General features: G+C 38.4%; 1 protein-coding gene, 1 long non-coding RNA gene and 1 other non-coding gene across 9 annotated transcripts in view; 1 reads left to right on the forward strand and 2 right to left on the reverse strand.

Annotated features, from left to right (window-relative positions):
• The window catches only part of OSBPL6 (oxysterol binding protein like 6), a 221,237-nt gene that overhangs the window by 28,301 nt on the left and 170,054 nt on the right, over positions 1-22,882 (reverse strand). Inside the window, exons 12-16 of one of the 7 annotated variants that reach the window (XM_055572103.1) lie at positions 18,104-18,178; positions 12,234-12,399; positions 8,620-8,753; positions 7,771-7,794; positions 1,241-1,348 (exon numbers count right to left, since the gene is read on the reverse strand). In XM_055572103.1, coding sequence (XP_055428078.1) covers positions 1,241-1,348; positions 7,771-7,794; positions 8,620-8,753; positions 12,234-12,399; positions 18,104-18,178 — 507 coding nt within the window. Of the gene's footprint in view, positions 1-1,240; positions 1,349-7,770; positions 7,795-8,619; positions 8,754-12,233; positions 12,400-18,103; positions 18,179-22,525; positions 22,619-22,882 lie in introns of all 7 variants that reach the window. The other 6 variants (XM_055572102.1, XM_055572109.1, XM_055572107.1 and 3 more) reach the window with 6 other exon arrangements.
• Positions 1-22,882, forward strand: part of LOC129646221 (uncharacterized) — a 51,258-nt gene that overhangs the window by 17,266 nt on the left and 11,110 nt on the right. The window contains exon 2 of the long non-coding RNA XR_008711777.1: positions 12,624-12,813. This is a non-coding gene — a long non-coding RNA (uncharacterized LOC129646221). The remainder of the gene's footprint in view (positions 1-12,623; positions 12,814-22,882) is intronic.
• Positions 11,829-11,971, reverse strand: LOC129648128 (small nucleolar RNA SNORA79). Its single transcript, XR_008712711.1, has one exon. It is a non-coding gene; the product is annotated as a small nucleolar RNA SNORA79 (small nucleolar RNA).

The raw sequence follows: 22,882 nt of genomic DNA on the forward strand, positions 1-22,882 counted from the left end.
TTAAACATCTAGTACATTTAGTACACATTTTAAATTGAAAAGAAGATTCAAACTGAGACTGTCAACTAATTTTTAATTGATAAAATTTTAGAAATATTCTAGATTCTGGGCAGTTGAGGGGGCATAAGTGTAATCAGAGATCACAGGACCCATGGAGGTGGATGGACACTGGTTCAGTAACTTACATCCAAGAGAAGCTGTCTGGGAATGGTATTTCTTAAGCAGTTAGATAGCAGAACCCTTACACTTAGAGATTTCTAGAAAAAAAATGTTTGGTGCAAATATGGCCTTACCATTAGTTAAAACTCTCACCTGTTACATGTATTACTGTTGAAAGTACAAATTCTCCTGGCTAAAAATAATAATTTTATGAACATGTTAGTTGCTCAGCCGTGTCTGAGTCTTTGAGACTCTTGGACTCTAGCCCACCAGGTTCCTCTGTCCCTGGAATTCTCCAAGCAAGAATACGAGTGGGTTGCTATTCCCTTCCCAGGGGATCTTCCTGATTTGGGTATTAAACCTGGGTCTCCTGCATTGCAGACAGATTCTTTATCGTCTGAGCCACTGGCTACACACTCATGTTAAGTCCAAATACTGAATGTTCTCCTATCCTCTTACTGTTTTTTCAAAAATTCTTCTGAAAAATGGAATAATAACAGCACCTACATCAGAGAGTTGTTGGGGGTATCAAAAGAGATAACACATGTCAAGTGGGTTAGCAGTACCAAGCACATGGTAAGCATTCACTTGACACGTGTTAAGCATTCATTATTAGCATCATCACCAGGACCTGTAGCAGCACTAATAATATTTTCTTAGCAAGGTCAGGTGACTTCTCTTCTTAGACAGAACTTTTAAAACAAACCTTTAGAAAACTTTAATTTAGCACCTTCTCTGCTAAAAGTGTTTGTTTCAACATTTCATGGACCATTAATGATAATGAATATTTCAAATGAAGAGTGACAGAAAAGTCACAAGCTGGAGTATACATAAATTAAATAATCAGTAGCATGAGATGAATACAGGAATAAATAAAAATAGACAACCGATGACCAACAATAAATGATGTCAAGCTCATGTATATCCTTCACTCCAAAGAACATCGAACTGTCAGCAACACAAGATTTATGCCGGGAATTAGTATTAGTAGTGAAAGAACCTTATGAAAATAAATAAAAATATGCAGTAGGTGTACATGCTACAAAGTAAGTATTCTATATCTTTTAAAAAGGAATCTTACCTCATCAGGGCTAGGAATAATATTTACACTAACAACCTGATCACAAATAATAGATTCTGAATGTATTCTGTTCAACCGGCTCCTTAGTTCAGCATTCTGGTTGAGTGCCTTAAAATAACAAAAACCGCACATGTAATTTCAAGTTATAGAGCAAACATAAAGCAGAACCAGCACACAGGTACACTTTAGACAAAGTCTAGGATGCTTTTAGCTGTAACTTTTGGAGCCACCATAGGCCAGATCCCCCTAGTAAGAAGGAAAGAAATGCCTTAGAATTAAGGCATTCATTTTTTGCAATATAAGACTACTACTTAGTAGATTAGTGGGTTGAAAGAGTTCAAGGATTTCATAAAATTGATTCATGGAATTTCCTCTCCTTTATAGTCAGGCCCACTATATCCAAGCCCAGTCTACCACCACATACATATAACATTTTATACCCTAGGATAAAAACTATTGATTCTTTTTTTTTTTTCCTTTTTGGTTCCAGTTTCTAAAGTTTGGATGTTGTTTCAAAGCCAGATGTCTTATAAATTATTTGTAAATGGAATGAACAATGAACTGGCTTTATATTTCATAGAGCTATATTTTGACCTGGTGAAAGAAAACAGTCACTGTGTTTCCATTTTCTAGGAGCACATAATTAATACCTGTGACAGTACAGCAGAACTAATTCAAGTGTAGACCAAAGCTGCCTTCCCTGGGCAGTGTAGACACTGACAAGCATGATAAAGAGCATACCACAGAAAGGAAACCAAGCTGTCTGCATCTCATGATTCTTAACACACCCTGAATCAGCATCAGTGAAACACCATCTGCTGTACCCCAGTTTAGCGTGTGTGGTGGAAAGGGAACATATTTACATAAACATGGGTTCCCTATAGGGGCCCTGGGGACAGAGGCTCCTGGATCACATCAGTGCATGGAAATCTGTTCCATATACAGAAGACACATGTAGCTGAATAGATTGCACCGAGTCTCAAGTAAGAGACCTTTGTGAGGACAAAGCCCAGTGAAAAGCTGGACTGCTCCTTTCCTTCCCATTAAATCTAGCAATGAGAAGATGGAAGTGAATATTTCAGAATGGAAGATAAATGTCAGGACTTACTGAAGAGTGAAGCTGCCCCAGGGAGTGAGGATTCTGCTTTTCTTCATAAGGAGTCAATGAATACACTAAACTGATACACATACAGATACAACAGCCTAACTCTAAATTTGTACCTATTCAATCACCCGGGATAAATGACAAAGTGGCTAAACTTCACACTTGTATTGAGCGGTGCAGAGTTCTTGAGCATGGAGCATAGAACAGTCTCCCCTCTTTCCTTTCTGCTCAGCTTTTTTTTTTGGCTACTCTGTCCAGCTTATGGGATTTTAGTTCCCTGCTTAAGGATCAAACCCAGGGCCTTGGGAGTCAGAGTGCTGAGTCCTAACCACTAGACCACCAGGGAATTCCCTCGATTTTCTCTTTTCAAGGAGAAAATTCTTCACTCACAGCTTTTGGCTTTCATTTAAAGTCTTTAGAACCAGTCTGTAAAATACGTGTAAAACAATACATTTGGTCTTGTGGGCTGTCAGATATTGATGGATTAAAGGTGGACACAGATCCTACCGTCATTACATTGCAGACAGGTGAATATATGTGTCCAGTTCACTGAGCAAACAGGGATGTGTTAGTGAGAAAAAAGGTGATTACATTTTTAGTAAATAAATCATGTGCTTCCCAGTACCTTTACATTCTGCAAAAGTGCTCAGGATCTTTTTCTTGGAACAAAATCTCAAACAGTTGAAATTTGAAAAAAAAAATACTGCCTCACTCCTCCTATTCTTTGCAACTATATATGCTTATTTGTTCTTTCATTGTTTTTCTGTCCACAAGTGTACTGAAAGTCATCTTAGTTACTGATATAATTGGACCCAGATATATTTTGCTGTCTTGGAAGTAGGAGGCCTTGTACATTGTTTGATGGTTTTAATGGCAGAATCACATTCATGACTTCAGGGTTTCACACAAACCTCACCTAAGGGTTCCTCCAAAGTGACAACACCTTCTGCTGCCCAGGAACAAAGTTAACAAAACCCCACAAAAACTCATGGGCAAGGACAAGTAATTTTTTTTTTTCCCCAGCAGGTGGGAGTTTAAAACACGTTTTCCATTCATAAGGAAACTTGCAGAATTGCTTGCTCTGGATATTTAAGAAAGTTAAACTCCCATGTAATCTCTCATCTCATCTAATATTCATGAAATGTGATCCTGCCTACAGGTGTGTGTGAAGGCACCACACGGTAGCCTCTAGCTGCTAATATCAGTAGGACATGAGCTGAAAATTAAAGAAATACTGTGTTCATCATATATATGCAGTGGTAGAAAAATGCTGTTACACAGCACAAAAAATCCCGGAAATAAGTACTATTCCAACTCTGGCAACCCCGAGGGTGGGAAGTGTAAGCAGACGCATAGCATGCAGCAGCCTGTTTGTGTGTGCCTTGCCAGGGCGGCTCCGCCTTTTGCCTTGGTCACACAGACCGCAGTGGGAGGTGGCTACAACCAGGCACCATGAGGACTCAGGACCACATTTGTGACTTCCACCCTTGAAGCTCACAACTGGTGATCGTTAACACAGAGGAGTCCAGGTGATGGCAGGAACAACACGCAGAAAGCAGCCAAGGAGCCTGTACGGTGGGAAGGCGAGGGAAAAGGAGGCAGGTCGCCAGCCACTGGCGCCAGCCCGTGAGCAAGAAAGCCATGGAAACCTGCGAGGAGTGACACTGCTCTAGGAGTGGCAGATGGGACCGAGGCCTAGCGGCGGGAAGCAGCCTCGGCTCAGGAACCATGCCTGGATTCTTTAGGAAGTCTCACACTCGCTTTCATGAGCGAGCTCAGGCTGCTACACAAACTCTCCACAAGGCACGCTCACTTTCCCACACCTCATACATACTCAAGTGCCATATACCCACGAAACACAGCATTCCTGACCAAGCTATGAAGGAAGTACTATCCTGAAGTTCTGAGTCAGAATGAATTGCCCAAATCCTCACTTCCTTGGCTATTAACTACCATTTTCCCACCCAGGCAGACAATGGGTGAGAATCTACCTTAGAGTCGGGGAGAGTCTGGCATAGCAAATACATTCTACTGAACGGACCTGCGGGTTCTGGGAAGATTTAAACTCTTCAGATAAAAGCAAAACTGGTTCAAAAGGAGTGAGGATGTAAGCATGCCAACTGTCAAAGCTAGAGTTATCAAGAATCAAATCATGGCTAGCTCTCAAAAATCACCTTGTTTTCTATTTTAAAATAAACAAATACTAAGATAGTGTATTTGGAAAATGCAAAAAAGAAGAAAAATATTTCTAAAAATTTATATCTTACTACTCAATCAACCGACTTTTGGTAGCTTGGTATATTTCTTTCTAGTTTTTTTCTTATGCATTTTTCACATTAAAAAATGGGAATCCCCAAAAATGGGAACATACTGTACATCCTTTGCTATTTATTCTTGGTACACAGACATTTATTTTATGTTGCAAACTCTTCACAAATGTGATTTTAGTTAGCTGTGAAATAAGTGGTTATTTTCCTACTATCGGGCACTTATGATGTTGTTACTGATTTTTATTAGAACAAATAAAGCTGCCATGAATGTTTATGTGCATACGTTTTCTACAGTCAGCGTTACTCCCTTAGATTACGCATATCAGCCATGAACCAAAGGACCAAAGCATAAAACACTTTGAAGGTTTTAAATAAACATCATCAAATTATGCCCAAAATGAAACTGATTTAAAGTTACTGGATAGCTAAAAAAAAAAATGTAAAGGATTCTATGAAGAATATCTTCATAAACAAATTTGGCCAACTCTCAGGGAACTGTGAAATTCAGGAACAAATATATTTAAAACATTTACTCTAACATAGAATATTTATTTTGGATGTATAAAATGTTGTAGACAGGAAGGATGGTAAATACTATGCCTTGGATTTTAATTATGCTGCCATGTGCCATAAGCCAATTTTTTGCTTACATTCCCATAACATACCACATTTCACTGATTCTAAGATGCACAGTTCTCAAAACTAACACCTCTGAAGCACTGGCCAGTTTCACTGAAAGTGGTGTTTTCTTTCTTAGTAGTGCACAGAATGATGGCATATTGAACAATGAATGCCATACTGATTTAATGAAATATAGTAATTGTAGATGGAGTACAAGAATCATTGTCCTGTTCACACTTGTATGAACCCAAAACCCAAAGCATTTAGCACAAGTTGTGCACAAACTCTGGAGTCAGAAATCAAACTAGTAACAGTGACAAGTGTAATGCACTGAAGACAGACTCAAGTCACGCTGAGTCTTTTACTACAGGAATCTGGGGTGCTGAGTTTACATAGTCTTATTATGTATTATTTGATTTTGGTGTTTAGTACACAAAATTATAGCTGATGTGAAATCAAGTCATTTATAAAAGGAGAGATGCCACATAAAATACCCTGTCCTACAGATGTAAATCCAACATCTATGCTGCCTTTCAGGTGTAAAAGTTTGCTTTTAAAGCTTCATGGGAGTAAAATACCACAATTATGCATGTCTCTGTATACCTATAGATCAGGGATGAAATATTACTATAGAAGAGAAATTCATTACACTGTTCAGCCTTGCAAATCATTACACACTCAAGGCAGGTAACAATTTATGCTGAGCAGGTAGTGAAAAATGCTAATGTTATATATTTTATTATGCTATGTGCCTTCTAAAAGGATGATGGAATTTGCCAAGTTGTTATATTTAAAAGCTTTATAGAAAAGCAGCATTTTAACCATTAGACATATATCAAATAGGACTTATGTCAAATAAAAAATAAGTTCCAAAATGTCAGACTAATCTAAGAAGTTATTTAAACAGTCTCTCTCCTTCCCTTTCTAGGAGGAGATTTGGCTTGGAAATCATTTATTTAAAAAAACCTGGGTTCTAACTGATGACATTTGAAAAAGGATCAACGATGTCTTTAGGCTACCTGAAATCACACTGTAATGTGAAATTATATTAATATAAAAACATACTCAGAACAGCTGTCTCAATATACTCAAGCTGTTTCATATCTCGTTCAATCCTAAATCCTATATTTGAAGAGGCACAGTGAGAATAATAGAGCTAGCCAACCAGGATGGCTACATCAGTTAATTGTTTCCTATCTTCAATGTCTCCTTATCTGTTAGTTCTTTCCCTTTATGATACAAACAAACTGAGGTGACTGTGAAATTTCAAGGCTGACTTTCAGTCCATATATCATTTACTGCTAAATCAGATCCTGTTAACCTTTTCATTCTTGAAATTATCAAAACTCTTTCTTCTTGATCTCAGTGGTCATTGCTATGTAAATTCGTCAGTGGTTTCCCCTGGCTTTCCATCAAAGGATTCTCTTTTCTTTTTTCAGCTTGTCTTTTAAATACTAATGTTCACTATGGCAGCACCCCGACCTCTTTTCTTCTGACTGAAAACACAATTTATCAATAGCTATAAATTCACCAAGATACTGGGATATCCACATCTTTCTCTCCAGTTTGGGCTTCTCTCCTGAGCCCTAGAGCTCAGGAGAAAATGATCCCATCCAATGGGAAGGTATATACAGACAGAAGGATGTAAACACAGCTAAAATGCTGTGTAACACAGAACTGGAAACATGGAATTCTCTAGTGGATAGGGTATAACTCTATGCTGCTACTGCTGCTCAGTCGCTTCAGTCATGTCTGACTCTTTGTGACCCCAGGGACCGTAACCCACCAGGCTCCTCCATCCATGGGATTCTCCAGGCCAGAACACTGGAGTGGGTAGCCATTCCTTTCTCCAGGGGATCTTCCCGACCCAGGGATAGAACCCAGGTCTTCCACACTGCAAGTGGATTCTTAACCAGCCTAGCCACCAGGGAAGCCCATTCTCTGCCTTACCAAGAAGCGAATAAAAAGCAAGCAAGCAAGAAACAAGCACATTTTCTTATTTTTCTTAGTACAAGCTTATTTCATACCACTAAGCCTTCGATCATTAGTACATCTGAATAAAACACTGCAACATGTAGGGGAACAAAAGTGTATTTGACACGTTTGCAAGATGACATACAAGATGCTTACTAGCCACTATTTTGATCTTTCTGACTTATGATCCTTTTTAGGGTCATGATTCAGTAGATCCATTAAGATGGACAAGGTGTTCAACAGATATATGACAGATCAGGCCAGGGCAGACCATTAAAGTGTGCTTGTGAAGGAAGCCCTCTGCAAACTGGCACCCAGCTGCCGCTTTGAATGCGCAGGCTCTTGAGTTTCCAAGCAGCATATGTGCCGCAACTGACAGTGTTTCATGGCAAACAGCAGAAAGTGTGGCCCAGACAGCAGCATTCAGTAACATGAAACTCAACACTGAAAAGAAGCTGACAGTTCAGGTACATAAAACATGGTGAGACGGTTTAAGTCTAATTTGCAGGAACTGAGGAAAACTGTTCAAGCAGGAGCTGATCCACATGGAAACCACTTACCCAGGATTTGCTTGGTCCTTCGCTCTGATCCAAGGCACCAGGAAGTGAACAATATTTTATGTAATCACTGAGTTCTCACACAAAATCAATAACAACATTGAAGTCTTAAAGGAAATTTTAAAGTGCATTTATATACGAAGTGAAGAAAATATTTCAGAGGAAGTGGTCAGTTTTAAGAAAGCAGAAGTGTAGTTTTAAAGGATTTTTAACAGAAATTACAACCTTGAAATAGGGATTTGATTAGTATTAATAAGATCAATATAATATATATTAAGTAATACATATTATAGTGTAAAATATATACTGAAATTTTAGAGTCTAGAACATATTATAGTGTAAAATATATACTGAAATCATAGAGTCTAGATTCAGGGAACACAGAGGAAGAAAATCCTAAGAGTGCAAATCAAAAAAGACAAAAAAAAAAAGTAATAGTAATCAGTAGTTTTCAACAGGTTAAAATGCATCATAAGTAGGAAAAATACTAAGTGGAAGATCTGGTAGATTATGTCTGACGCTGGATTGGACATAGTCTGGAACACAGTTTAGATGTGTAGGTAAATCATGTATAAATGCATTAGTTTTTTAAACCAGGGATGGCCTTATAAGACAACAGAAGGGCATTAAAATCAGCCAAAAAAGAAATTATGTTTGCAAGCAAGTTTGGTTGATTGTCACTCTTACCTTGATATCTTTTGGAAGAAAAGTGATACAGTTTAATAGTGACACTGTGATGGATTGGGGGAAATTCAGACAGATGTGTCATTCCCATGATGGACTGCCTCCACCCCCATCGCTGGCTTGGAGGGTTAGGAATGCGTCCTGAGAATGATACAAACACTCATTTACCTGCGACAGTGACTGGCGGAGTCGCGCCATCTGCGTGCTGTGGCCTTTACTGTGATCCTGCTCAGAAACCATCTGCTTCAGCTTCTCCTTCTCTATAGCTATGCTATTAAACGCAGACTTCAAAAGAGAATGCACTGTGTGGGGAGAAAAGTAAGAGACAAGGATCAGATGGATCCAGAAAAATAACAGAATTATAAACTTCTCAGCACTTGTAACTCATTTGTGAATATTTTCTGGAAAGGTTATGTTACAGTCTAATTGAAAGTCAGCCTTAAAATGGAATCTACCAGAATATCTAAATACAAAACAAATACGGGAATGGTAATTAATCAGGATGAAAGTTTTAGCATTTCGTACCAGATAAGTCAACGAAGACTTGGAAGCAGCATATAAAATACCAATTTTTAAATTTTAATACTTAGAAACTAACCTATAATTCTTGGAAAAGGGAACAAGTTTTACTCTGCCACAGTTGATGATAATATTTGAGCAGTTATGTGTACAATGAAGTCTCATGCAAATAATTTAGAACTATCAAATTATCACCCCAAAGTGTGCATCCAAAAAAGGGCATTTTGTGAATCTTGCAAATATAAATCAAACAGCTGTTTTAGAAGTTGGAGCTAGTTCTCTTTGTGGTAGGAAATGATTTGGTCTTTTTTTTTTTTAATATTTATCAGAGTATCATTGATTTAAAATGTTGTGTTAGTTTCTGCTGTATAGAGAAGTAAATCAGTTATATAAATAGACATATATCTGCTATTTTTTAGATTCTTTTCCCATATAGGTCAATACTGAGTACTGAGTGGCATCCCTTGTGCTACACAATATGTCCTGACTAGTTACCTATTTTATATATAATAATATGGATATGTCACTCTCAATCTCCCAATTTATCCCTTCCCTCTTCCCCCGCTGGTAACCATAACTTTGTTTTCTACATCTGTGACTCTATTTCTGTTTTGTTGAAATGATTTGGTCTTAAGAATAACACTTGCAGTACTTTCTCAGCCAAAACCATCATGATGTCAAAAGTGCTTTCAAAGAGTACAAACTACCAGTTATAACATGAATACGTTCTGGGAATCTAATCTGCAGGATGGTTATAGTTAACAGCACCGTATTATTTACCTGAATTTGTTAAGAGAGTAGATCTCAAATGTTCTCACCACAAAAACGAAATGGTAATTATGTGACATGTTGGAGATACTAGCTATCCTATGGTAGTAATTATTTTGTAATATATAAGTATGTGTCAAATCAACATATATACCTTGAACTTATACAATGTTACATGTTCATTTTATCTCAATAAAGCTGGAAATAAAGTAAAACAAAATAAAGGCAACTAAAAACAATCTCCACCCTCATTTCTGCATACCTAACAACAGACATTTGTATGTCTGGCAGTCTTTAATTTTGAAACACAAAAATGTTGAATTTCCAACTCTTTTCTTTATAGTAACAGTTTCTGAAAAATGTAAAGTCTTCTAAAATAGGGATTTCCTTGTAAGAGAAAGGTTATTTTCAAAAGCAGTGGAAAAATGTAGCAGAAAATAGTGACCAGAATTAAACAGGAAAAGTAATGGGATCATAAAGAATGTACAATTCACTGATTTATGTGCTACGTTCCAGTTGTCATCAATTTTAAGGTAATAACTTGATAGCTGAAATACATTAACCCAACTAGCAGCTCTAAAAGTGGATTCATTCATTTCAAAATCCATAATTTCTCCTAAAGAATTCACTCAATAGTCATATAAAAGCCATCTTTTCCCCCAAGCACAGCTGAAAAGAAAATATGCTGTTTCAACAAAGGCTTTACAAGTCTGTTAAAACTTGGATTACCTAAAAGCCTCAGGAGTGCAACCAAATACATAAAGCTTTCCTGGGGCTACCTTCAAATTTATCCATCTTCCTTTAGAAGCTGTGCTATATTTAATTCACACATTTGTTGCCTCATTTTACCTGTTCCTACAATCTCGCATTAAAAGCAAAAGTTACTGGCTTCCTGATCATAAATCTACGCTGTTACATAAATAATTTAGCATTGTTCTAGTCTAATGACATGATTAGCATCCGGCTAAGACGTAATAAAAATGTTCAAGGAGTAAAATAGGTGAAAGAGAGTTGGCCTTACAGAATCTCAACTGAAAAATCAGTCGAAAAAAAAGGTGGGTTGGGGGAGAAGATTACTTTAGCTGCTTCAGGATGGTGGAATTAAAGAAATCCCTGGGAGCACATCCTTGCTGATGGTTTGAGAGTATGCATTTTTGTTGACTTCAGCTTTCTCAGAAATACCCTCAGTGTGCACCTCTTCTTTTCCCGAGTCACTAGGCTTTTGAATATTATGGGGGGTGGTACTTGAGATGTTCCACTTAACACACATTTTCAAGAATATTTTATAACCTATTGCCAGCAGCCCCAGAGGAAATAAACGTGAAAAATTCATAATAAGGTGTTAGTGACTGAAAACAACACAATGTCTTGCTCCTAAAGATTACAATTTCCAAAGACAATGACTGGGGAGGCACTATTATAAGGTAAGAAATGAATTTCAGTGGCTGAAATTTAGATACTTTAGCATTAGGGGGAGGGAATTAATTTAGGAGCTGTGGCTCTTCCTGGCGAACACGGTCAAGACTGTCCAGTCCACTTGCTCTCCACTCTACTGCTCTCCGTGCCTGATGGCAGCAGTTGAGCTTCTGTAACATGACTTACTGAACATTTAACATCAAAAAAGAGACTCCAAGGTGGGCTGGATGTCCACTCCCCTCTAATCTGGACTAGAAGCGAAGGGACAATGTTCCAGACCCAGAGCTGGCCACTTCCATTGCAGTCCACTCCACTTGGAGCCCTGAGCTGCCCTGGAAGGGGAGGGCAGAGGGACAGAGTTGTGTGCAGCCTCCCAGCTGTCCAACCAAAGCTCCAGTGAAGCCCCCTTGAACCATTCAGCCAGGCTTCCAGCTGAATACCAGAGAGGGAGTCCAGCTGATGCCACGGAGGACAGAGGAACTGCTTAGCTGAGCCCTCTTGATTCCTTACCCACAAACTGTAAAGTAAAATCAGTGAGTGTCATTTAATTTAAAAAAAAAAAAGGTTTCAAACAGAATCTGCTAACTGACTAGTATGTATGACATGATAAAAAAACAGATGCTGAATAGTATTGTGGGCTTGTCTGCCTACCATAATATCTTATTTTTCTCCCTAAGTGTTTGACTCTGCAAATTCAGAGAATAAGTAGACAATCCCATTACCCTAATATTCTCTGAGTGAAGAAAAAGCAAATTTTAATTTATGATGACCTAAAACCCTAATGTCAGGCCTGAAGGCAATAGGAGGAACATCATCAAAGATAACACCCCTTTTAGTCTTTCTGCCTTGACTCACCCTCAATAATACTTTCTTTCCTCAGTCAAAACTGAAACCTATGACGTGCATTTTCCCAGGAGGCAGTCATCATATCCCACTGTGATTTATCTATAGAACTGCAATAAGTATACGAACCATTTGACCTTGCCACCATGACCACCTAGACAAGGGTAAGAGAATGAAAGGCAACTTCCCATCAAGGAAGAGAGCCGCTATAAAGGGCACATTACACTTATTGTTACCTTTCTGCGCTATTAGACAAAACTCTTCTTGAAGCTTTGTATAATCCGTTGAACTTTCCAGAGGGTCTGTGAGGTGGCTAGGGGGGGTCTGAAATTCAATATCTGCACAAAGGTTGGGGTTGGAGGAATGCAGGCGGACTGGGGACATGGTAGCACTGAAAGGAACCTGGAAAGGGAGGACACAAATGGTTAAAGAGCAGAAGCACCCTGTCCCACAATCTCTTACACAGAAGGGATGTATCCTGTGCTCCAAAATAACAGATTCCTCTCTGATGACACACTTGGAGACAGTACTCATCTAGTCTGCAGGTGGCTCGGGTGGGAGGGAATCTCAGTTTCCCGTAGTTGATTTAATACCGCTGCTGACTCACTGGCTGTTCACTGTCACAGGGGGAGACGGCGAGCAAATGACAGGAAGAAAAGCGTAATCCCAGCCAGGCTGCAGCTCTGCACCCACTGAAACAATACTGGCAGAAAGCAATCTGAACTGTGACCTTCTCTCACAAAGGCTGGGTATTCAAGTCAGAGGGCTCTTTATGCTGACTTCTTTCTGAGCCTGGAGCAAGAATTCACTGAACAGGTAAAAGTTCAAGAGGTGCATATACGGAAAGATTCACTTGCTCCACTGTCATTAGATAAAACATAAGTTTAATGCTACATATAATAATGGCTTAAAGAGACCTGCAATTAAATTTGAAATTGATTTATCAAAATACGTCTGTAAATGAAACATTATATAAATTACTATAGTTACTTTTGTATATGACACACAACTCTGTTACATACATGAACGTGGCTTATCAACTGGCCAAAAAGCATTAAGTAAAATAAAATCATACTACTCTACATTTTCCCAAATGGCTAGAGGCTCTCTTGCCCTTGGATTTGGGCTAGGCTTCTGATGGGTGGGGGCAAAATACTCCTTCTCTCTCCTTCTAGAAGCTTCTACCTGACCATTATAAAATGCTGTCAGCCAACCATTCTTGGAGAATGAGAATGCCAATTCCTTTTATAAATCAGATCACCAGTAACCTCCCCTAATTCTTACTACACAAATATGCAATTACCTTCAAGAACCAGACTTAGATGCCTCCATAAGCTGAATTTTGTATAAATTAAAAGCTAATTCACATCCTCTATCTAACAGAAAATACGCTGTAGGAGGAAGGAACCAATATTTCATCTGATGTATAGATATGCTAGAACCTCTTCCTTTCCTCATTTTTTGACTTAGCTTTAAATCTCATGATAGAAAAAGGGAGGCGAAGGGGCAAGAGGGAGCAAGCAAGCATGTGCACAGAAGACACAGAGGATGGAGGGGAGGGAGAGACCCCCAAAAATCTAGCCTGAGCTGCAGTTTGTGGGTCTGGGTGATGGCAGCTGAGACTTGAGGGTCCTTAGGATGAAGCTTGGTCCTGGCAAGGAGTTATTTATCTCAAAAGATATTCAGGCTTCCCAGGAAAGAAAGAGGGAATGAAGCTTTTTCCCAGATTCAGCTAAGCTAAACCTGGTAATCTAGGATATCTGAAGCACTTGTTATCTGGAGACATCAGAGTAACTCTTTCTCATCCTCCATGGGGGTCTTGGCTACACTGGGCTGGGAGGTGTCAACAGCTTGTTTATCTCATTAGGAACTGAATTTCTGACTCTTCCAGAGAATAGATACTAAAGTGCAGATAACCCATTTGAGAAAATGGAGTCCTTGGGTTCAATAATTTGCTGGAATCCTATCCCGGCAACTTCGTGACAATAACGATTGAGGTTTTCTAGGACATCTATAAAGGAATGGGATGATTTATGTAGAAGAATGTTTGAATATAGATAAAGCAAATTGCTGACCATGACTGTGATGATGTTAAACCTATTAATAGAAATAGCAGACAGCCCAAGGCCCTCTATGAGGGACAGAAAGAGTCCATGGAAATGCTGGTGATGAGGAGGTCACGGGCAGAGACTGTGACTTGAGGAAACAAGACAGACCAAGGAGTTTGCAGATTTAAGGATGTGGTTTCAGGATACAAGGAACCAGGAGAGCATTTGAGAAAAAGGAATGTAGATGTTTGATGTTGGAAAATGAAATGTGTTGAGGATCATGTAAAAGGGTTTTATCTGCACTCAGGAACCCTAACACTCCAGGGACTAACACTGTGTAGGAGAGTGGTCTCCTCCCTTGAGTGGGTAGGGAGGCTGAGGGAGAGGTGGTGATGGGAGGCCTGGGTGCAGAGGAGGCCTAGGGAGTCCAGTGAGGACCCAGACTTGCTCCTAAGATAAAGGCCTCTCTATTAAAAGTTCAATCAGACACTGAGAAGAAAAACATGGCAAACAAGGGCGAGAAAGAGAACACACAACAGCAGGTATAAGAGAGACACTGAGCATACACAACTCACAGGGCCCACGCGAACAGTCTTCTGCTGCGGTTACCCCACATCACGTGCACAGGGGTGCCTGTGGGGAGCACCAAGTGCATGGGGAGGCGTTAGTGTTTCTCTTTTCCATCCCCCTATTCTGATGGGTCTGGCTGATGGCGTAAGTGGGCCGTCATGGACATGCGTGCTAAGAATCAACAAGAACAAATCTCAGAAACATCTTGGGTGTACTTATCTTTGGGAGCAATCTCAGCTGCCCTAACACATCTGAGTTGGACAAGGAGAACAAGTGACTGGAGCCTCCTGGGAGAATTCCAGATAAAAAGCACCGAGCAGGATAGGATAGACTCAAAGCATGTGGGCTGACTTCCAGACATTCAAGCTGGTTTTAGAAAAGGCAGAGGAACCAGAGATCAAATTGCCAACACCCACTGGATCATCAAAAAAGCAAGAAAGTTCCAGAAAAACATCGATATCTGCTTTATTGACTATGCCAAAGCCTTTAACTGTGTGGATCACAATAAACTGTGGAAAATTCTGAAAGAGATGGGAATACCAGACCACCTGACCTGCCTCTTGAGAAACCTATATGCAGGTCAGGAAGCAACAGTTAGAACTGGACATGGAACAACAGACTGGTTCCAAATAGGAAAAGGAGTACGTCAAGGCTGTATATTGTCACCCTGCTTATTTAACTTCTATGCAGAGTACATCATGAGAAACGCTGGGCTGGAAGAAACACAAGCTGGAATCAAGATTGCCGGGAAAAATATCAATAACCTCATATATGCAGATGATACCACCCTTATGGCAGAAAGTGAAGAGGAACTAAAAAGCCTCTTGATGAAAGTGAAAGAGGAGAGTTAAAAGTTGGCTTAAAGCTCAACATTCAGAAAACAAAGATCTTGGCATCTGGTCCTATCACTTCATGGCAAATAGATGGGGAGACAGTGGAAACAGTGTCAGACTTTATTTTTGGGAGCTCCAAAATCAATGCAGATGGTGATTGCAGCCATGAAATTAAAAGACTCTTACTCCTTGCAAGGAAAGTTATGACCAACCTAGATAGCATATTCAAAGCAGAGACATTACTTTACCAACAAAGGTCCATCTAGTCAAGGCTATAGTTTTTCCAGTGGTCATGTATGGATGTGAGAGTTGGACTGTGAAGAAAGCTGAGCGCCAAAGAATTGATGCTTTTGAACTGTGGTGCTGGAGAAGACTCTTGAGAGTCCCTTGGACTGCAAGGAGAGCCAACCAGTCCGTCCTAAAGGAGACCAGTCCTGGGTGTTCATTGGAAGGACTGATGCTGAGGCTGAAACTCCAATACTTTGGCCACCTCACGCGAAGAGTTGACTCATTGGAAAAGACCCTGATGCTGGGAGGGATTGGGGGCAGGAGGAGAAGGGGATGACAGAGGATGAGATGGCTGGATGGCATCACCAACTCTATGCACATGAGTTTGGGTGAACTCCAGGAGTTGGTGATGGACAGGGAGGCCTGGTGTGCTGTGATTCATGGGGTCACAAAGAGTTGGACACGACTGAGCAACTGAACTGAACTAAACTGAACTGAATTTTAGTTTTGGGAGGAGGAATGACAGGGAGTTAAGGGGAACCACTGCAGTCAAAGAAACAGGAGGGCTGAGTCACCAGTGACAGGTCTCTGAGATGTGGGTGAGGAGGCCGAGGGAGGCAGAAATGATTTTGTTAGATCCTGCTAGATGTTGTTCTGCTCTGGTATGGAATTAAAAGTACAGATCCTAGAGGGTTTAAGAGTCCCCATTCTCTCCAATTATTCCTGAATATATGACTAAACATGCCAGCATTGCTCATTAGTTGCTTTAAGTTATTCTTCACCCCTGTGGTCACCGTTACCCTGGGGGGAAGGTGAGCATTAATTCTTCCATCTTTCAAAACCTTTTTCTCTTGCACTTCCAAATAAAAAAAATATAAACCTATTCTAGACAAATAGGTTCCAATTTCAGTTTTATTATATTCATTATATATTTATCTACAATTAAAAAATGAACATAGTAGACATACAATCACTTCCCGCATGCCATCTTAGAAATATATTATTTAAGGAAACATTTGTATTTTCATAAAATGACTGAACTTTCCTTTCCATACTGAGATATTGTTCTCTAATAATCATTTGGATTTCTGAATTTTTAAATAAAAGGTTACATTTAAGAATTTTAAAATTGATTTTACATGTATTTATTGTCAGAATCTGCTACCATGTCAGTATTAGATACTTTATTCATCTTATTTGAATACATGTGTAAGATAGCCACTAACTATGAAATCAATTTAAAATATTTCTTTGTTCAAATGTTCACAGAACTGTTTCAGTCACTTCGCTAATAAATTCCAAGTCACTAGTTCATTTCATAATCAAAATCATTTCTGTCTCTCAAACAATCCAGCTAAGTACCCAGATATAAATCAAGAGTTAGTCACTAGTTACGAAGCATAAAACCAACAATCCATACACCAATATCTATTCTTCTTGAATGCAACCAAAATCTTTTCATATTTTTCAAAAATTTTAGTCTTAAAATACACCAGCAGCAAGAGCAAGACTATAAATCAAGAAATATTATATAATAGCCAAAAAACTAATGTTTGCTATGAACTCAGAACTCTGTATTTACAAAGTTGGTAGGATATTATGATTATGACTAAGCAAATATTAAGATGTATTTTTATCCAGCATATGGTTCTTGTGTTTACATATTCTATTTCATATTCCATGTGGATAGTTCACTATTCTAAGCAAGTTTTGATTATCTGCCTTATCTATCTCAATACTTCCTCTATCCACCTAATATCCATACTATTTTCTCTTAAAAAAAAAAAAAGCAAACCAACATCTAGATGTGAATTAAACACCATTTAACTTTGTGGTTTTCTCCTTTCCACACTATATTTTCTGATTTTCAGCTCAATATTCTTTCCAGAAAACAATTTTCCTTTGCTAAGTGTAAGTTTGCATAGCCATTGAGAGACAGCATCAAAATTCACCTTTTTGTACCCTCTCATTTCTTTATCCTCACATCGTTTTCAAACAGTCACACTGCGACCAAAAAAGCACAACTTATGTCTGTAGTGATTGACTTTTCTTAGAAAAACCGAAATCAGTTAGCAAAGGTTCTAAGATCAGGATGGCAAACAACCAAACCAAACAAAAACCAACCCCCCCCAAAAACCCATACCATGTAAGAAAATCCCACATACATCCTTGAATTTAAACTGTTTCTAACACTGAGAGTAGGAGTAGAGATCTGGATTACACGATAGTTTTCCATTGCAAACCCAAACGCCTGTGTGCGTGAGAGGCCTGCCACGCAGACAGTCAGAGAACATGTGCGAGCTCTGCCAACCCAGGAGGGCTGTGCTGGATGCCATCCCCGCGAGCGGCACCGTTAGCGCAGGGGGATGGCCCCAGTACAGTTTCTCATTCTCTTGAAGCACCCACTGGAGGTTGAAATCCACTCACTGTTGTAGCCACTGCTGCTGCTAGCCTCTGCCGGCGCCGAGTTGTGCTGAACTGGCCCTTCGCAGATGGCCCTTCCTGACAGTGAATGAGAGGAGAGGAGGGAGGAGAAAACACGGGGCGGGGGGAGGGGGGGATATGGGAGGATGAAAGATAATCAGACAAGGGAGAGGGAGAATTTTTAACTGCAGTTGACTTTTGCTAAATCTTAGCATTGAAAAGAGCCTGAAGGAGCATTCACACCATGAGAAAAGTTTATCATGGCAGACCACCCAAACACTTATATCTATTTGCTGAATATAACCCCTACCCCAAAAGGAGATGGAAAGTTATGAAGCGATGAAGAGCTTACGACTTCAAGGTAAAATCAATGTACCTTTTGTTTTATTCATGCAATGCCATGTTATATGAAGCCAAAAGGCATTCAGTAAATGGAAGCAAAGGAAAAAATAAGTTCAGGGGACGGTGACTAAATAAATAATATGCAAAGGCTAAAACAAACAGGTTGTAATGAGAGCCTCCTGTTGGCCAGGAAGAATTGTTTGTTTCTTGCTGGGAGGAAAAAGTAAGGGGAAGGATACCAGGAATATTCAACTCCCCACTTTCTCTCCTCCTATAAAGGTCTCTGGGATTCAGTATTAAGAATGGTGTTGGGATTTTCTGATTGAAGAATTTTCCAAGGAGGAAGCCAGTACCCATAGAATAGGAAGGTTAACCTCAATGTCCTCAGTGTGTTGGGACAGCACCTATAAAAATCAACTATGAAAACCTGAAGGCATATGTTTCATTTAGTGATGTGCCAGTAGAAGACTCTTAGAGCTTTTCTTTCTTTCTTCTCTTTTTGGTGGACAGGATTAAGGGATAGTAATATTCCCTTCTAATCAACTCAACTGTGCCTGCATTTGACAGACCCTGACTCTTCAAGGTTGTGAGAATTAATTTCAGTTCCAATTAGCTGGAATGTTTTCAGAGTCACATAACAGTCAGACTGAGAAAAAAAAAAAAACACAAAAAACCAGCATGGCTGTGTTAGTCTTTTTGGACAACAGAAAAATATTTTAAATTCTTATATCTCCAATTCTCTTCAAATTTTCCAAATTACATTCACATTTCTCTTCCATCTTCACAAATCCTTTGTGTACATATATGTATATGATTATTAAACACAAACACACATACATAATCTGTGTCAGACAAAACATTTCTATAGAAGATTTCTTTATGCCTACTGTGGTTAAAAAAAAATGAGAAAGAATGTAGTTTTACTCTTCAGTGTAATTTGAGCATCTGTGAGATCCAGGATGAATGAATGACAACAGATCATTTATCTGCTACCCCATACCTCATTCTCTCCAATATCTAGGGACCTAGTATTTAATTCATGCTATTAGCAACATGGGAAATCTAGTAGTAATCTCTTCTCCAGCAACCCTTATAAAATAATTCTCTTCTTGCCATCCTCCACTCATTTAAAACACAACCAAACTGTTTTATTGTATAATGATGATACCGAGATTTTTATTAGAACCAGAAATTTGAACTTTGGGACACAGGGAATATTTTTCCTAATAGGTAATTCCACAGAGACTTCTAGGATACCTATTGCCTCCAATGAATTACTCAATGGATTCTTGAGCTAGCTTTCCAGTAGCTTCATGTAGAAATGTGGTCCAAATTTTAACATTCGCATTCAAATCAATAGTGTACTTATGTAAGAATAAGCAGTCAAACATCTAGTTTAACATGTTCTTCATTTTTTACTTTTTTGAGGTCAATTTTTTAAATGATCTATTTTATAATTATCTCTCTGTATTAAAAATTACAATTACAGAATGCTAAAGACCAAGTTCCATAAAACAAGATCCATAACAACAACAGAAATAACAATACCCACCGCCACCACCACCACAAGAGAGTTTAGATTTCCTTCATAAATGGCTGGTGGACTAAACGTTCCAAATGACGGAGAGGACAAAACCCAGCCATTTACTACAAATAGCCTCTCATTCAGAGAAAGTGATGCAAGTAGTGAGACAATTATGAACTAAAAACAAATACTTGGAACCGTGAGATGCAGTTCTAATGGTCAAGAAACATTTAAAACAGGAGGAGGAAATATGCATAATAGGGTGGGAGAAAGTGGTGGGTATATTTAATCCATCACAGCAAAAATAAATGCTATGCTGTTCTGTAGGTAAAAAACTGATGAGTAATGACATTCATATCAGTCATAGTCATTGCTGGCTGATTTTTATGGTTCCCCAGTAAGGTATGATGGTGAAGAAACTTCTGGTAACTTCGCAGTGATAGAGAATGAGCATTCTAAGGGGTCTTGGAAGGTCGCTGGTTTGAGTGAGCAGAAAAAGTCTACTAGTTGTACTAAATTCTGTAGCATTCACCCTACGACCCTTTGTTTTACCAATTCAAGTGGAAGTGAGGTTTTTCTGGGAACGATTAACAGCTAACCACCACCCCTTCGTCTATTTATTTCCACTGGAGTTGGAACTAAATTTCCTACTTTTGAAAGTTTAACACTTTCTTTGAGTATGGGGATGAAACGATTTCAATTCTCCCCCAAATGACTGAACTGGAATCACAAGGACCATTTTGCCACTCTTTGGCAAAACAGAAACAAGGCAATAGAGCATGAATGAAATTTTAAGAACAAACAATCAACCCCAAAATGTGATATAAATATGAAAGAAGAATATTGTCCTGCTTTTTGAACAACTGCTTTTGATGATTAAACAAAAAGAAAAACCTTCATCGAGCTCTCCACACAGTGAAAAGCACAGCCTGTGAATGGGAGGGTTATTCAGAGTGGCATTCTGTTTCCTTCAGGAAAAAAGACTCAGTGACTGTGGCGGTCCTCGAAACTGTAGGAAGACAGCCAGTGATACTGTGCTCACTCACTGAGAACCAACCTACTCCAGACCGCAGTTGTGAATGGCAACATGTTCAATGGGCTATCTTATAAAACACAAGACTGAAATGGTATCTACCCACAGCTGTGCATGTTCCTATGATGCTGGCCCTGTCCAGTTATTCTATTTACAATTAAGGTTCTCTTTCCCTGCCTATGATAACCACAGATACTATGTTTTAAAAATACACACACAAAACTAGACAATCACTTGCTCAAAAATACGGTACTCCGGAAAGCAATTTTAGGCAATTTCCTTGTGAAATCATTTGGCACATTTGTCTCTACAGTATTAATTTTCTGAATAGAAGGGAAAAAACAGAAAAACATACTGAACAAAAGACCACAAAAAATTGTGTTCACACAATGTGGACATTCTAACTAAAAAAAAAAAAAAAAAAAAAAGATTTTTATTGCTTGCAAAAATCTATTTTCAAATTAATCAGATTAGTAAGCAAAGTACTGAAGAATTGGTTATTTACACATTTATAATTAAAAGAATGTTATCAGTAAAATCAGAATAAGGAAGAATTATTGTTCTTATTTAAAAGACATTGAAATATTCTAAAAAGCAGTCCTTCTTTGTGTTACAGATTGATTTACAGCATAATAAGAAGAAAAGCAAAATAAGAAGTCTAATTCTGATTGTGCAGGGCAAGAGTCCTTTATAATATTAATATATAGTTAGGACTGGAATGGTAAAATTTCAAGCTTAAAGATCTGAAAGTAACATGAATTTTGACATGAGAGGTTGTAGGCATTTACCATATTTTGTATCATTGCAATGCAATGACATAAAAGGATCTTATGTTAAAATTTTCAACTATTCATATAACAAAAAGTAAATTTATTATGAACCATGAAGACATTAGTTCAAATTTTAAAAGTGATGGCCAAAAGTATCTATTTTTGTAGAATCACAGAATTTTAGAGTTGAAAGGTAATTCAGAGAACATTAATGCAACTCTATCACTTTACCCAGAAGTTCATGGAAGCCCAGACAATTTAACAGAAATAAATGAGATTATACTGCCAGGAAGTCACAGTGATTAGAACCCAAGTTTGTTCATTTCTAACCTCTTGCAGTCTTCATCTCATGTATTAATAGATATAAGATTGGACAACACTAACACATAAAAGGCTCCTTTAAGATTCAGTATATATAAATGTTCATTACAACCCATTTGATTTTTAGTCTAGATTTTTAAGGTGACTTTTTGTTAAAATATGTTTTAATGGTTCAAAGGCCATAATTGAGAATGAAAATACCACTTGACAGCTGTATTACATAATTTTAAGCTTTCTTTTAAATTCTTTTTACTTATGCCACAATAAGAATAGATTTCTCACTATTTTAGATAATATAACTCAGTCTGAGAAGCACTAGCTTTAAAGCAGTTAACAGTTGCTTTAAACTTTTAAAGTTGTAAGAACTGATATATAAATACTAATATTTTTAAAAATATCTATAAATATGAATGAAGGAAAAGTAAGGTCTGTACCTGCAGTTGTATTTTTGTATCTTTGCTGACACTTTTTGTTCTCCATCGTCTTGTGACCCGCTTGTCTTTCTTTGAAATATCTACACAGTTAGCCTACATTGCATAAATAGTTAAAAGCAACAAAGCATTATTAAGTTAACACAGATAATACAGGCATAGACAAAGAGAGCACAGCAAGTTAGTAAAGAATCATTGTTAGATACCTAAAGTAAACCAGCCAGGAGATGAAGGTGCATCTGATGAATAACGGGTATTAAAAGCAGAGACAAAAACAAAACATATTTTTCTGCTATACAAAATGAAAATAGGATTAGAGATCTTTGGTGTTTTTCTGCTACTTGAAAAGATAGCACAAAT

This window comes from Bubalus kerabau, chromosome 3 (assembly GCF_029407905.1).
Source record: "Bubalus kerabau isolate K-KA32 ecotype Philippines breed swamp buffalo chromosome 3, PCC_UOA_SB_1v2, whole genome shotgun sequence".
NCBI classification, from domain to species: Eukaryota; Metazoa; Chordata; class Mammalia; order Artiodactyla; family Bovidae; genus Bubalus; species Bubalus kerabau.